General features: G+C 44.2%; 1 protein-coding gene across 2 annotated transcripts; it reads right to left on the reverse strand.

The window, feature by feature from the left end:
• Positions 1-393: 393 nt before the first annotated feature.
• ankmy2a (ankyrin repeat and MYND domain containing 2a) lies at positions 394-8,516 on the reverse strand. 2 transcript variants are annotated; one of them, XM_083762276.1, is made up of 10 exons: positions 8,317-8,516; positions 7,484-7,548; positions 6,865-7,003; positions 6,676-6,774; positions 5,480-5,640; positions 3,139-3,353; positions 2,608-2,743; positions 2,347-2,475; positions 1,943-2,066; positions 394-1,464 (listed from the first exon to the last, which is right to left on the reverse strand). In XM_083762276.1, exons 1-10 carry the CDS (start codon positions 8,381-8,383, stop codon positions 1,325-1,327), a joined length of 1,275 nt encoding a protein of 424 aa, XP_083618402.1. In that variant the 5' UTR covers positions 8,384-8,516; the 3' UTR covers positions 394-1,324. The 2 variants fall into 2 exon arrangements, with proteins under 2 accessions (XP_083618402.1, XP_083618401.1); XM_083762275.1 differs by having other exon boundaries at positions 394-1,467.
• Between the last annotated feature and the right edge of the window lie 5,567 nt (positions 8,517-14,083).

A 14,083-nucleotide genomic window follows, 5' to 3' on the forward strand; every position in this document is an offset into this window, starting at 1 on the left:
AGCTTGGTGCAACTGTCCAAGACCACTGGCAGTGCACAAAGTCAATTCTGGATGATTGGAATAAAATGTCTTTCTCCTGGCTGACTTGACTAGCCGCTTGAATAATCGAGTAAAGCGATAAATTGGCATACAGAAAGCAATGAATGAAAACAATGCTAAAATTTTCATTGGTATTGAATTTCAGAGTCAACTGTTCCCTAAGAACATCTGTCAGCAAGCAAGTTACTGTACCTGAAAGAATGTCACTCGATGAGACCGCAGATCTGCATAAAAGTGAGTATCATTGCTAAATTGCTATGCATTGATCAAAAGCCATATACGGTGTACCATCTAAATAAACAAATACAATAAAACTAGAAAACATTAAAGAAGTCCAATTTGAGTGAAACAGTATTAACTATTACTTCAAAAGAAAGGAGTTTGGTCTTTATTTAATAGTACGGACTACTGAAACCACAAGTTATGTAACATACCTGGAAACTTCAACCTAAATACAATCTAAAGGTGAAGGGTTGGTTTCTCCACCTTTTATTGAGAAGATCAGAATGATGAAGGCCACATGCCGAAACGTGTTGGGTCTGATCTTACAAATGAAGTTGTGTGGTGGAAATCATTGAAAACAATTTCCTGCACAATAACTAATTCCATGAATCTTGCAACTGGGTGTGCCAAGTTGTGCCAGAACTCATCCACAGCTATTGGTAATTTTACCTCAAATATTCTCTGCCCATTCACGCCAGGCCCTTTCAGACATTCACATTCTACGACAAGGTTGCTGTCATAAGATAAAAGTATTGATAATTCTATGGCAAAGCAAACCTATACAGTATATAATATACACCTACCCAAACAGCTTCTTTACGAACTACTACACAATGAATGGTTGGGTTTCTTAAGGCAGAATTACACTTCAAGGATGTGAAGAAGTAAATATTACTATAATTCATCAGAACACACGTCCCCTGAACTTCTTCCAAATACATACACACAATTATACATACACACAGATCTTTCACGTACAAAAACAAACGTACTGTATATATATATTAATGAAATATATATATACAATATATATATGTATATATATTAAAAAAATACAAGTTGACACATGGTTCAAACCCTTAAATCTGTGCATTAGTGTTTTTGTTTCATTTTACTTTGGTGACAATGTCAGGACTTTCCCACTGGACTATTCCAAGAGTGTGTGGGTTCTTTTTCCTTACCCATTATACTGTGTCACAGTGAGGATTTTAGTCTCATGGACAGTTGGCCTTTATACGACTTTGAAGGAACAAAAGTTGAGAATTGGCCACAGTGTTTTCTTTTATGCGTTGTCAGAGGCTGGGATTGCAGCAGGGCTGTGGGTCTCCTCTGCTGGGGGCTGGAGGTCTGAGGAGTCCTTGATTTGGGGATCCACCGATAAGTCCTGGATGGATTCTGTGGCCGCTTGCACCGCTTGGCTTTCTTCTGAACGCACAAATGAGTGAATAAACATACAAATAAATGAACAGAACAGCCATGAAAAGACGGTCAAACCATTACCCTTTCATTTTCACTCAAAGACAGGCTGCAATGCCCTCTATTATTTACATGACATAAGTAGAAAGGGAGTTTTACTGTAGGTTAGGTTGAGGTTTTACAGGAGATCAAAACCTTTGACACTGATGCAGAAGAACTTGACAATGACAAAATAAATTAAAATCTGAACTTTAAGGTAAACAGACCGTGTAGCAGACAAATATCATATTTGGCAATTTTCACGGTCAATTCTGCCCTTTAGGGCGAGGTTGCGAGGCTTCTCGCCCTCAGGGCGTCTTACTGGTAAATATACAAAATAATACATTTAGATGTGGTTCAATGATTATCCGAACATGAATAACTACCAACTAACAAGTTATGCTCAGCTTTTGTCAACTATAAAGGTGACAAAGACCTAATATACCTAGCTGTTCTCTGAGCTTTGCCGATTCTGCCTCTTGCTTCAGTTTCTGCTCCAGGAGCGCCTTGCATACCTTCTTATGGGTGAACCAGTGCATTTTCTGGCAAGATTGGTCACAGTAGATCACCTGGAGAGTGGAGACAAACAAAAAGAGTTAGTTACAGCACGTGTTGTGAGCTTATATCTTTGGTGCGTCAGGAAGGATTCTTGGTTACAAGTAAAGACTGTGTGGGATTCGGTTCGTTTTTCTAATTTCTAATTCAGAAAAAGGGTGTCCAATGTATGCATTCCATGGAGTGCTCCAATAGCGTTTTGCCTCTCTGGCGTTTGTTGCCACCATACAGAAATATGCTAAATGTATGAGAGCAGACATAGCATTGCTACAGTAGTACGTGTTTGAGACATACCATTTTACAGACAGAGCACCTCTTCTCAGCCCCCTTTTCACCACATGTAGTGCAGAACTCTGAGTCCATGAAGCCCACCTGGCCTGTGATAGCCTGGGTCAGGACTGAGATAGCTGTGGGGTCATTACCCTGCAAGGACAGAAAAATCAGTCTTAAACAGTAGCAACACCTGTGTGTCTCAGAAGAATAAATCTAGGACCCAAATGGTATTCTATGAAAGAAGAAAAATATATCATAATCACAAAAAATAAATAAACTCACAATCTCCACAGGGGCAATACTCCGCACCAGCTGCTGCAGTAGAGTGGCATCAGAGTAGGGGAATTTGCGGATGCACTCTCTGACAAACTTCTCCTGGAACACTGGAAAGCCGTCAATCTCCCGGCCCTTCAACAAACTGCGACGTAAGAAATAAGAAGGCTGCATTTTAGAATGATCTTGTGTTGTGTTGTTAGAACAAAATAATAATTACAATTAACCGTGTAGAAGTCAGCTCAGTGGCTCCGAGTGGAAGGTTCCCTGTTCGATCTCCTGAGTCTCAAAGTATCCATGAGCAAGACGCTGAAGCCCCAACTGCTCCCGATGAGCAGGCAGGTGCCTTCATTGCCTTGCATGGTTTCCTCCACCATAGGTGTGTGAATGTGTGTGCGAATGGATAAATGCAATGCAAAGCGCTTAGGATAAAAGGCGCTATATAAATGCACTAGTCTATTCACCATTTTGAAGTTAATGTGATAACGAATACACAAGAATACAACAGTGTTCCGTGTCAAACACACACACATGTTCTACCTCTTAATGAGGCCATCCAGCTTGTCTTCACGGTCCTTGAGGAAGGAGGAGCATTTTCCCAGCACGCAGCTGATGACGTGCATCTTCAAGGCCAGCACCTCATTCATGTCCTGCTGTTTGACACACTTCTCACAGATGAGCTCCATCACTCGCCGACACTTCTCCAGAGCCTCAATCTCTGCCAGCACTGGGTTCTCCTTCACTAGCAACACCATCTAGGTTGGAGAAGGAGAGATCAGAGCCAAATAACAGTAAATGCTATACCGATATATATTGAATATTTAAAAAAACACGAGAATAGCTCCAGACAGAGACACACACAGACCACAAACGATACAGAGACACCTCCCTGACAATAACACAGAGACAGCTTGTTTATTTTTGGACCACAACACTTATATGAAACGATTTTAAGATGATGTTATTCTCCATACTAGAGAAATTACTTCCGTAAACCAGGGGAATCAAGGGGACGGTAAATGCAGATAAACGTGTTTGGCGACTATTGTGAGTAGGGGATTCTTGCAGATCCAGAGACTGCAAAGTCCTTGCGTCACTCCGTTTTCCCCTGGGTCACAGAAGTATTTTTCTCTGTTAAAATACCATAGGGTCAACGTGTGACATGTCATATATGAAGATCATGAACTGTGTTCCAAAAATAAACAAATCTGTAACCACCTTGGCACCACCCCTTAGCGTTAGATTATGACAAATTCTTAATTTTGTTTTACAAGTAGTTTCAGTTAATTACTATCATGATACAACTACATATTTGTAGTAGTTTACTATATTTCTTTATTGTAAAAACTTGTATTGTAATTGCAGTCGGTTTGCTGAAAAATATAAATATAAATAAAATAAATATATCAATGTCAGATTACATCTTTGTCAGATAACCTGATGAAGATGCCATGATAATTTTTAGCGGTTGGATGCAGAGCAATAGAAGGAAGCAAGGTTCAAGGTTCAAGTTTATTTAGTGTCCCCGAAGGGCAAATTGGGTTGCAGCATAGACAGTACATTAAACAATGAATGAAACGGTACAAACAAACAAACAGTTCACATACCGGAGTACAAAGGTGCACACAACCATTAAAGTGCAGGCGTTTAAAGTGCTATGCGATAGGTCATAAAAGTGAGTGTGCATAACATAGGCACGAGATAATACAGTAAAAAGTGAAAGTGCTCATCATAAGGTTATATCCTCGATCTACCCACAGCAGCATTCAGTGTGTGAATAGAGACCGGGACAAAGGAATGTTTGTGCCTGTTTTTTGTGGCACATGGGGCTCGCAAGCGAAGGCCGGATGGGAGAAGGATGTACTCTCCATATAGTGGGTGAGCAGCATCAGATCGGATACACAGGGCTTTGTTAAGTACCGGTTTCTTAAAGATCTGGTCTAGGCCGTTCATTAGTGAGCCAGCGATTAAGTATCAAAAGGTATGAGGAAGAAAAGGAGAAACATCGTCACGGGGCAGGCCCTATTATTATTACAGTTTTTCCCCTGGCTCACGGAAGTGAGCCAGGGGGGAAATACCATAGGGTCATCTTAAGCCTAGCATCGTGTGACGTGTCTCATAATATGAACCGTGTTCCAAAAACAAACAAATCTCACTTGTACAATGCAACCACCTTGACATGTGGTCCCTACCATGCAATTCGTAATGTAGCAAAGTGAAGATTTTGTATTTTCTTAAACAGAACAGTGCACATTCATAGTCTGGATTTTCGGTGGTGAGGTGACCACTGAAATAACGTTGAGCGGTGGTGAGTAAAAACAGAGAGAAGGGCTGGAGCGGTGGCGGTGGTTTGCTCTTCACCGCGGCTCGTGACGTCATGTTGTAGTTCGGTGGTCACCTAACCACCGAAAATCCAGACTATGTATGAGCCTTAAGACAATGTGGGATAGGAATAATTAGTGGTTCTTAAAAAAAAAGAAGAAATTGTCTCTGGACCACCAAATAATGCCTAGCCTTGATATAATTTGTTGCAAGTGGTACCGCACAGATAAGAATGAAATCAAGCCCTTAACAATCATGACCTTTTTATTAGCTATTAATTCCACACCTAATCTGACAACACACACACCATTATGTCAACATCCTGTTCCGGTCGTGGATCTTCAAAATAAGAGTTGAAAGGGGGAAAACCGTGGCAACACAGGATTAATTCATAAATTAAGCTGGTGGGAATTGTGCAGGACGTGTTTGTGTGCCAGTGAGCGAGTGACACAATACACAACTCTGTTATGTATTGCGCTGCGGATATTTCTTGTGCGCAAACCACTCCGTAGAAGTGTGCGACAGCTGCATGCAGCTTTAGATGGGACATTGGTCTTACCTTGACAGGGTTGAGGTTGGTGTTCATGATGATCTTGTGGAGGGGCCCAGCCAGCTTGGGAGGCAGCTTGGGCTCTTTCTCCAGCCCTTGGGGCTTGGTGTAATAGTCTAGTCTTGCCCGAGAGAAGAAGTTGTTGATCACGGTAACACAGTCGTGCTGCCCTGAAGAGAGAGAACAGAGTTAAGACACGCATAAAGACATGCATAAAACTAGGTGAGAAAGAATGAGAAAGGGCATATTCTCTTCAATCATCTAATGTGATCCTGGGCTCTACACACCCTCCACCAACCTAGTCCCCATATATGGGGGACATGGGGAGAGCAAACGACTTGAACTCATGTTTCCTTCATGCCTGAGTGTCCAAGTTGCTCCTTTACACCTGACACCTGGTTGGATGTAGCACGTGGAAGGAACACGTTATTCCAACCAGTTCCTTTCCCCTCCATCAGGCGCCCCAGCTGGCCAGGGGGAGGCAGTTTAGTGACCAGGATTACGGCATGTTTTTTGTGAGGGTACCTACCCTAGGGGACACGGGGAGAACATGCAAACTCCACACAGAAAGGCCCTTTCGCCAACCCCGCCTTCGGGTATGGGCACTGATGACACGGAGGAGGAAACACGCCGCCAGCACCCACAGCGTCCCGAGCGGGAATTGAACCCAGGACCTTCTAGCTGTGAGGCGACAGCACTACCAACTGTGCCACCGTGCCCCAGATTAAGGTTTTTGATCAAAACGGAGATGTTCACAGCTCATAATTAAACAAAAAACAACAATCTCTCTGTGCACCAATACGGTCAGGAACATTACCATTAGCACTGGAGACTGGCAAATTTAATGCCACTCCAGAGGAATACCGTTTGTCTCTGTGAACTTGAAAATGAGGTTCACTTTTTGTTTAAAGAAAGCATAAGAGAGACATTTGTTATTTGTAGTAATTCCTTGAGTTAGAAGGATTATGCGAAATTTGAGATATGTTTATTTTGTTAAAGGAGCTTTTGTTGTGGCAGATTTGATTTGTCAAGCTTGGGTTAGAAGATATAACACTGTATAATTCTGGGCTGTGATTGAATGTATTATATGAATACCGGTATACTGTACATGCCGTAAGCTTACAATGGTGTCTTATAGTTTAATATAATGAGGGTTGGGCACTTTGTGTGCAGGACCTGTAAATAAAATAATCAATCAATCATACCTACAAAAGCAGCCATCTGAGCAGCAGTCCTCCCAACTGAGTTCACCACGTCAGTCTCTGCCCCCGCATCCAACATCATCCATGTGATGTCAGTTTTCCCTGAAGGCACAGAAACGCAAATGGGAAGTTACAACACACACCCCCAATCTATACACTTTCTTATTTGAGGGACGGCATCTGAACCAGTACCTGATAGGCCAGCGAACATCAGCGCTGTGTATCCATGCTCGTGTTCATTACAGTTCACATCAGCTCCATGTTGCAGGAGCAGTTTACACATGTCTGCCTTTCCCTTATAGGCAGCATGCATGAGAGGCGTCATTCCATACTGTGGAGGAGACCAAATAGCTGTCATTAAACTGAACGTTAAATGCACAGGCTCACAAGTAGACGTTATAGAATGTATTATGCTTAAATGGAACTTATGGAAAATTGGAACATGCAAACAAAGTAAATGCTGAGAAATGTTCAAATGTCAGACTAGTGAAAGAATAAACACATTTACATGGTTCAGTTAACACCTGATTTTGACAGGCATTAGACTACAAAGACCCAACACAAAAGGACCTCCTCTGTCTAAAGCCCTTCAGTCTCTCGGCTACTTACTCTTTTTGTCACACAAAGCTGCTGCTGCTTGTTATCATCATTATAAAAACATTGCAACATCACCACCAGACTGCATTAAATGCACACTAAAATAAGAATCAGACAGGCGGGCGGGCTACCAAAGTGTGGGCAATACTATACGACAAGATGACATTGAGCAAACTTGCTGTAGCCTAATGTCTATAAATCTAGAACCTTTTACCTCATCCAAGCAGTTGACTCTGACATCTTTACAGCCCAGGAGTCTTGAGGCCTCTTGAACATTCCCTGAGACAAACAATATATTTTGATGCATCATGCTAACTTTGCAACTCACCAACATTGCAGCTCTGGGCCAAGCTTGAATTATCCTCTTTCAATCTGCTTTTGTTTCATAAAAATCCACCGTAGACATGTATATGAGCTACTTTCTGTCAAGAAAGTCTGTGCAGGTGATTATTTTTTTAAGTGTTGGAGTTTGGAAGCACTTGTCGAACGGATTTGCACATAATGCAGGAGGCAGTAGCACTTCACCTGTCAATTTCTATCTTGACATAAAGTAGCTCATAACTAGCTCATGTCTACGGTGGGTTTTTAATAAACAAACAGATTTTTACAATTTAACACAAGCAGATGGCAAAAGCAATTTGGATGAGTAGGGAGTCAATAGAGGATATTGCAACTCTAGATTAATCCCTTTTTTTTTTTTTTTAAGTTACAAATTGCGGCTAGCATCATGCATACATTCATGATTGACATAAATCTGACAGTGGTACATGCTTACCAAAGGAGTGAAGTTAATTAACTATATTGAAATATACACAGATGGGTTGTTCAACATTGGCTTTTAGCTAGCCATGGATCAAGACTATCATAGATGTGTTTGATCGATTTTGACATGTCTACTAGTAGGCTACTAGCCCCATATGGAACCACAAAATACGTCTATGATAGTCTTGATCCAAGGCTAGGGGATGGGGGCACTGACTCACAGATGGGGCTAGCTAGTTTCTTATTAGATCTTAGCAGCTACTAGCATTAGCAAAAGAGGCTTACCTGCAGTAATGACCTGAAACAATTCCTTTTCGGAGACGGATAAGTCTCCCTTCTTTGGAGCAGACATTGTGGATATAACTCTACGTGCAGCCTTGGAGACTATGACAGCGCGAAAGAAAATAAGCACTCCAAATTAAGTGTCAAATGTGTTTTGTTGTGTACTGTGATAGGGAGAAGCTCATGTTCGAAGCACACTCACAGCAGGCAGGCACTCGTTCGGTCTGTACCATCATTTAAGGGGTGAGGGTAACATATTTATTCCAGTGACTTCAAACATGTCGGTCATCTCAACCATATGACTCATCTTGCAATGTTAAGAATTAAAATGCTGGTTATATAGATATGATACATTCTTAAATAATACAGTTAGGCACTATTTCAAACTTCAGTGCAGATAATAGCCCTCCCCCCTCTCATTTTAAGTTTAGTTCGTTCCACGGAAGTCTAGAAAGTTCAGTTGATTCGACCGGGGATAAATTCTCGTTGAAGTTTGCTGATCCGGCCTGGACTTGGGCAGCTTCTTGGACTTGGGGCGGATACGAAAACGATGCTTGAACGTATGTGTGCGTGTGTCTGCAAATGACCGGATACGGTAAAGGCGGGCTCTTAGTCTTGACCGGATCAGAGCACCGAGTAGTTTAAACCTCTATGGTTTAAACCCATAAACCAGGCTCTAAATGCTATGGGCTTTTCCACAGGCTCCGTCTTTTGAGCTAATTTAGAACTTCCTGTCTGAGAGCTAGCTAATTTAAGACATCCGGTTGCCTTCAGAATAAAATAAGGTTATTTAATTAATAATTATTACATTACATTATTAGTATTATTATTACATTACAGTTATTGTAAAGACACACATTATGTTTCTGTGTAAAAATAAGTAATTAAATAACATCAAAAAGTTATCTAAATGGATAAATGCTATTCACTGGAGTGAATATTCTATTATATTCTAAAAACGACTTATAAATCCTAAAGCCTTGTTTATACTTCACTGTGCAACGGTCCTATGCTGGACAATAGCAGATATGCAAACTCACAGCACATCTCATTCAAGACACTGAACTTGCAGATCTGCCATTTTTGAACACACTATAAAGTTAACCATTTATCATGCTGCTCTACGTGGCACTGCATTCTGTGACATTAAACCAAATGGCATTTTCCACTCTATGACACTACTGTTCTACATTTTTGTCTAATAAAATAGGCTATTAATTTAATCAATCAAACTGCATTAACTAACAGAGATACTACTAACCAAGCTATCCATGTCAACATGCTCTATAGGAGTCTCAATAACAGGTATAAGTAACGTTTAATGTTTAGTAATTTTTAATGTAGCAGAAGAGGCCATTCATTGAACAGAGTTTTGCACAATTTTAACATCCCAGATCGATTGAAATATGAATCTACTGTGCTGTGCTACACCATGATATATTAAGACTGAGTACAATAACATTCCATTGTGAATAAAAACGTATTAACCACAGTGTAATGCTAAAGGTTTCATCACAGGGCTGTCTGCTTCATGTAATATCATTAAAAGTGTTGTTGGTGACAGTTATATGAGTTGGAAGCATTAAGACCCATTTTAACCGCCAATGGCTTCCTTTCTGACAAATAACGTTATTGTAAAAAATAAAAAAAAGATTCACGCGTTCATATGTAGCTTGGTACCCTGATAAACCCTGATAATAAACCCTGATAATGCGCCCAGAGAGGCAACACGATTCCAACGAGCCCACCCCCGTCCAAAACGGTTGAGGAATGACAGAATTACCATTTGGGGGTCCCTGGGGGGTCCCGGGGGGTCCCCGAACCTACAAAACCCTGAGAACGCCCCCAGGGGGGCGACACGATTCCAACGAGCCCACCCCCGTCCAAAATGGTTGAGAAATGACAGAGTTAGCATTTGGGGGTCCCTGGGGGGTCCCGGGGGGTCCCTGGGGGTCCCTGAACCTTGAGACCCACAAAGACGCCCCCAGGGGGGCGACACAATCACAACTAGAAAAAGTGCCCTTCTGGGCACAGGTCTCCACCAGGTTATCCACAGATCCGTGCAGTTAGAGGTAAAAACACTTTTCGGCCAGTTATAGCGCCACCTTGAGGCTGAGTTGAAATTGTTCATGTGGCATTTTGTCCTCGGCCTAGTGGGAATGTGGGTGCACAATTTCACGGAAATGGTATTCTATGTGGGTCGGTGGCGGTGTTGGTTACAACTGTTGGCCACCAGTTGTGACCAAGACCGCCACCAACCCACAGGAGAATACCATCGCACAGTGGTATCAGACCAACCACAATCAGCCAGCCTTCAAACCAAACCCTTCGACCTAGAAGAACGTGAAACTGCAATGGGAAAGTTGAAACCCGGAAAAGCAGCAGGGATTGATGACCTACTAGCAGAAATGATACAGCACCTGGGACCTAACGGAAAGACCTGGCTTGTGGGGATGCTGAACACATGCATAGCACAGAAAACCATCCCTTCTGTCTGGAAAAAGGCCAAAGTGGTTGCAATCCCTAAACCTGGCAAAGACCCATTATCCACAAAGAGCTACCGACCCATTTCCCTCCTCTGCATCACCTACAAGCCTATCCCGTCACACCAAATTGGTCGACACAGCCCTAAATGACACCTGTGGCATCATCATAGGATGCATCAAGACAACACCTGACCCTGTCCCAACACCTGTTTACATTCGAGGGTCGCCGGTCCTCTCGAACGGAACAGTTTAACGTCATGCCCACTTAATGACCTTGACCAATATCAATGACCTTGAGCAGTATAAATTACCTTCAATAAGACTAGTAAATGACCTTGACCAGTATAAATGACCTTGACAAGTACAAATGACCTTGACCAGTATAAATGACCTTCACCAGTAGAAATGACCGTGACCAGTATATGACTGTGACCAGTATAAATTACCTTCATGAGACTAGTAATTGACCAGTATAAATGACCTTTAGAAGACTAGTAAATGATCTTCACCAGTATAAATGACCTTTAGAAGACTAGTAAATGATCTTCACCAGTATAAATGACCTTGACCAGTATGCGGTCCGTGACCATGGACTATAGCCTTTTGCTTTTCCTTGATTTTCACCTTTAAAAAATCCTCAACAATGATGAAGAATCGCACACTATAGCGCGCCGCTCAATGACCTGAGACCATGGACCAATGAATGAAATACAACACATTGAGCAGGGCACTGCAGGGAGTTGAACCCCGTTCCGGTAAACCAGAAGTCCGACACCAGTGCCTTAGTTTTTGTGTTGTTGTTCATTTAAAGGTCCAGGTGTGCATACGCATGTGCCCCTGTGTGTGTAGGTGCATGTGTGCATGTGTGTGCACGCTTCAATGACCACTGTTGGACCCAATGGCGATCAAGGACCTCAGGGAGCCACCCATAATTCACAACGGTCACAGCGAACTCTGTTGCATCACAACTGGTGGCCAACAGTCGTAACCAACACCGCCACGACCCACAGGAGAATACCATCGCACAGTGGTATCAGACCAACCACAATCAGCCAGCCCTCAAACCAAACCCTTCGACCTAGAAGAACTCAAAACTGCAATGGGAAAGTTGAAACCCGGAAAAGCAGCAGGGATTGATGACATACTGGCAGAAATTATACAGCACCTGGAACCTAACGCAAAGACCTGGCTCGTGGGGATGCTGAACACATGCATGGCACAGAAAACCATCCCTTCTGTCTGGAGAAAAGCCAAAGTGGTTGCAATCCCCAAACCTGGCAAAGACCCATCATCCTCAAAGAGCTACCGACCCATTTCCCTCCTCTGCATCACCTACAAGAGAGGCTGCTACTCCAACGCCTCATACCACTCATAGACACCAAGCTGACTAAAGACCAAGCTGGTTTCCGTCCCGTCCTGTGCTGGACAGAGCTCAACCTCACCCAACACATTGAGGATGGGTTTGAGGGAAAACAAATAACTGGAGCAGCAACTGGAGGGCGAAGCAAGCACGCAGGCAGCTTGTGCCTGCCTGCGTGCCTGCCTGCCTTCCTCATGTGGAAGCTGCATAGTTGAGTTTGTGTGTGTGTTTCTTTTTCTGTCTTTCTTTCTTAGGACGAAGATCAAGGTAGACGCCGTTGGAAGGCTCAACACAAGCCGATGCCCCTAGAGATCCATCCCAAAGCTTCCCTCAGGGAGTCCAGCAAGCCAGCTAGCCAGCAAGCGCGCCCAGTCAGCCAACGCAGCCAGCCAGCTCCGCCAGTCAGCCAGTGTAGAAAGTCAGGCTGCCAAGCCAGCGCACATCAGCCCTTGCAGTCAACCATTGTAGCCATACCAGCCTTGCTCAGTCAGCTCAGCCAGGCCTCTCTCGAGGCCTGGCTCTCTGTCTGCCTGGCCCGGTCTGCCCCGCCCTGCCTTGCAGCAACAGAACCAGCCTTGCTGGCAAGCCAGCCAGCTCAGAATACGAGCTCAGCAAGCCAGCGCAGCTGGCAAGCACGCAGTTAGTCTAAACCAGTTTCAGACTGGCAGGCCAAGGCAGACAAACAGGAAGACCGAGGCGCCTAGGCAGGCAGACAGGCCAGGAAGGCAACAAAGTGCAGGCAGGGGGACTGTCCGGCCTAAGGCTGCGCTGCAAGGGTTGGAGCCTGGCCAGCTCCTGCTGGTCTAGACTGAGTGGCTGTGGCTGCACAGTAAGGCTGCGGTAACCTAGTCTGGGCTTGCTGCTGCACTGGCTTGCTCAGCTCGCATTCTGAGCTGGCTTTCCAGAAAGGCTGGTTCTGTTGCTGCAAGGCAGGGCAGGGCAGACCGGGCCAGGCAGACAGAGAGCCAGGCCTCAAGAGAGGCCTGGCTGAGCTGACTGAGCAAGGCTGGTATGGCTGCAATGGCTGACTGCAAGGGCTGATATGCTCTGGCTTGGCAGCCTGACTTTCTACACTGGCTGACTGGCGGAGCTGACTGGCTGCGTTGGCTGACTGGGCAGGCTTGCTGGCTAGCTGGCTTGCTGTGCTCCCTGAGGGAAGCTTTGGGATGGATCTCTAGGGGCATCGGCTAGTGTTGAGCCTTCCTATGGCGTCTACCTTGATCTCCGTCCTAAGAAAGAAAGACAGAAAAAGAAAGACACACAAACCCAACTATGCAGCTTCCACCTGAGGAACCGAGACGCGAGAAAAGAACTGAGCGTCACTTGGGATGGTCACAAACTCTCCAACCATACCCACCCCATGTATCTTGGAGTTACACTGGACAGGACACTCTTCTTCAAAAAAACACCTGGAGAACACAAAAGCCACGGTCAACACCCACAATAACATCCTGTGAAAACTAGTGAACTCCCAAGTGGGGCGCAGACCCACAAACAATCCGTGCAACTGCCATGGCCCTGTCTTTCTCTACAGCAGAGTATGCCTGCTCAAGCTGGAGCCGATCACGTCACACCAAATTGGTCGACACAGCCCTAAATGACACCTGTCGCATCATCACGGGATGGGTCAAGACAACACCTGTCCCGTCCGTGCCTTTATGCGCTAGCCGGCACCTCCCCCCGCACATCAGACGACTGTGTAACGCTCAAGATGAATGGAAAACACAGGAGATAGACAGTGAAGTCTGGAATGAAATGATAGAGAACACCTCACACACACAGTTTCCTTTCGTGGCCGTTTACATTCGAGGGTCGCCGGTCCTCTCGAACGGAACAGTTTAACGTCATGCCCAGGACGAAAAGATATAGAGAACACCATAATGACAAATAACAGCAGGAAGGCATGGGCCACAATCCACCGTCT

Source organism: Protomyctophum parallelum (assembly GCF_964188405.1).
Source record: "Protomyctophum parallelum genome assembly, chromosome: 3".
Classification (NCBI taxonomy): Eukaryota; Metazoa; Chordata; class Actinopteri; order Myctophiformes; family Myctophidae; genus Protomyctophum; species Protomyctophum parallelum.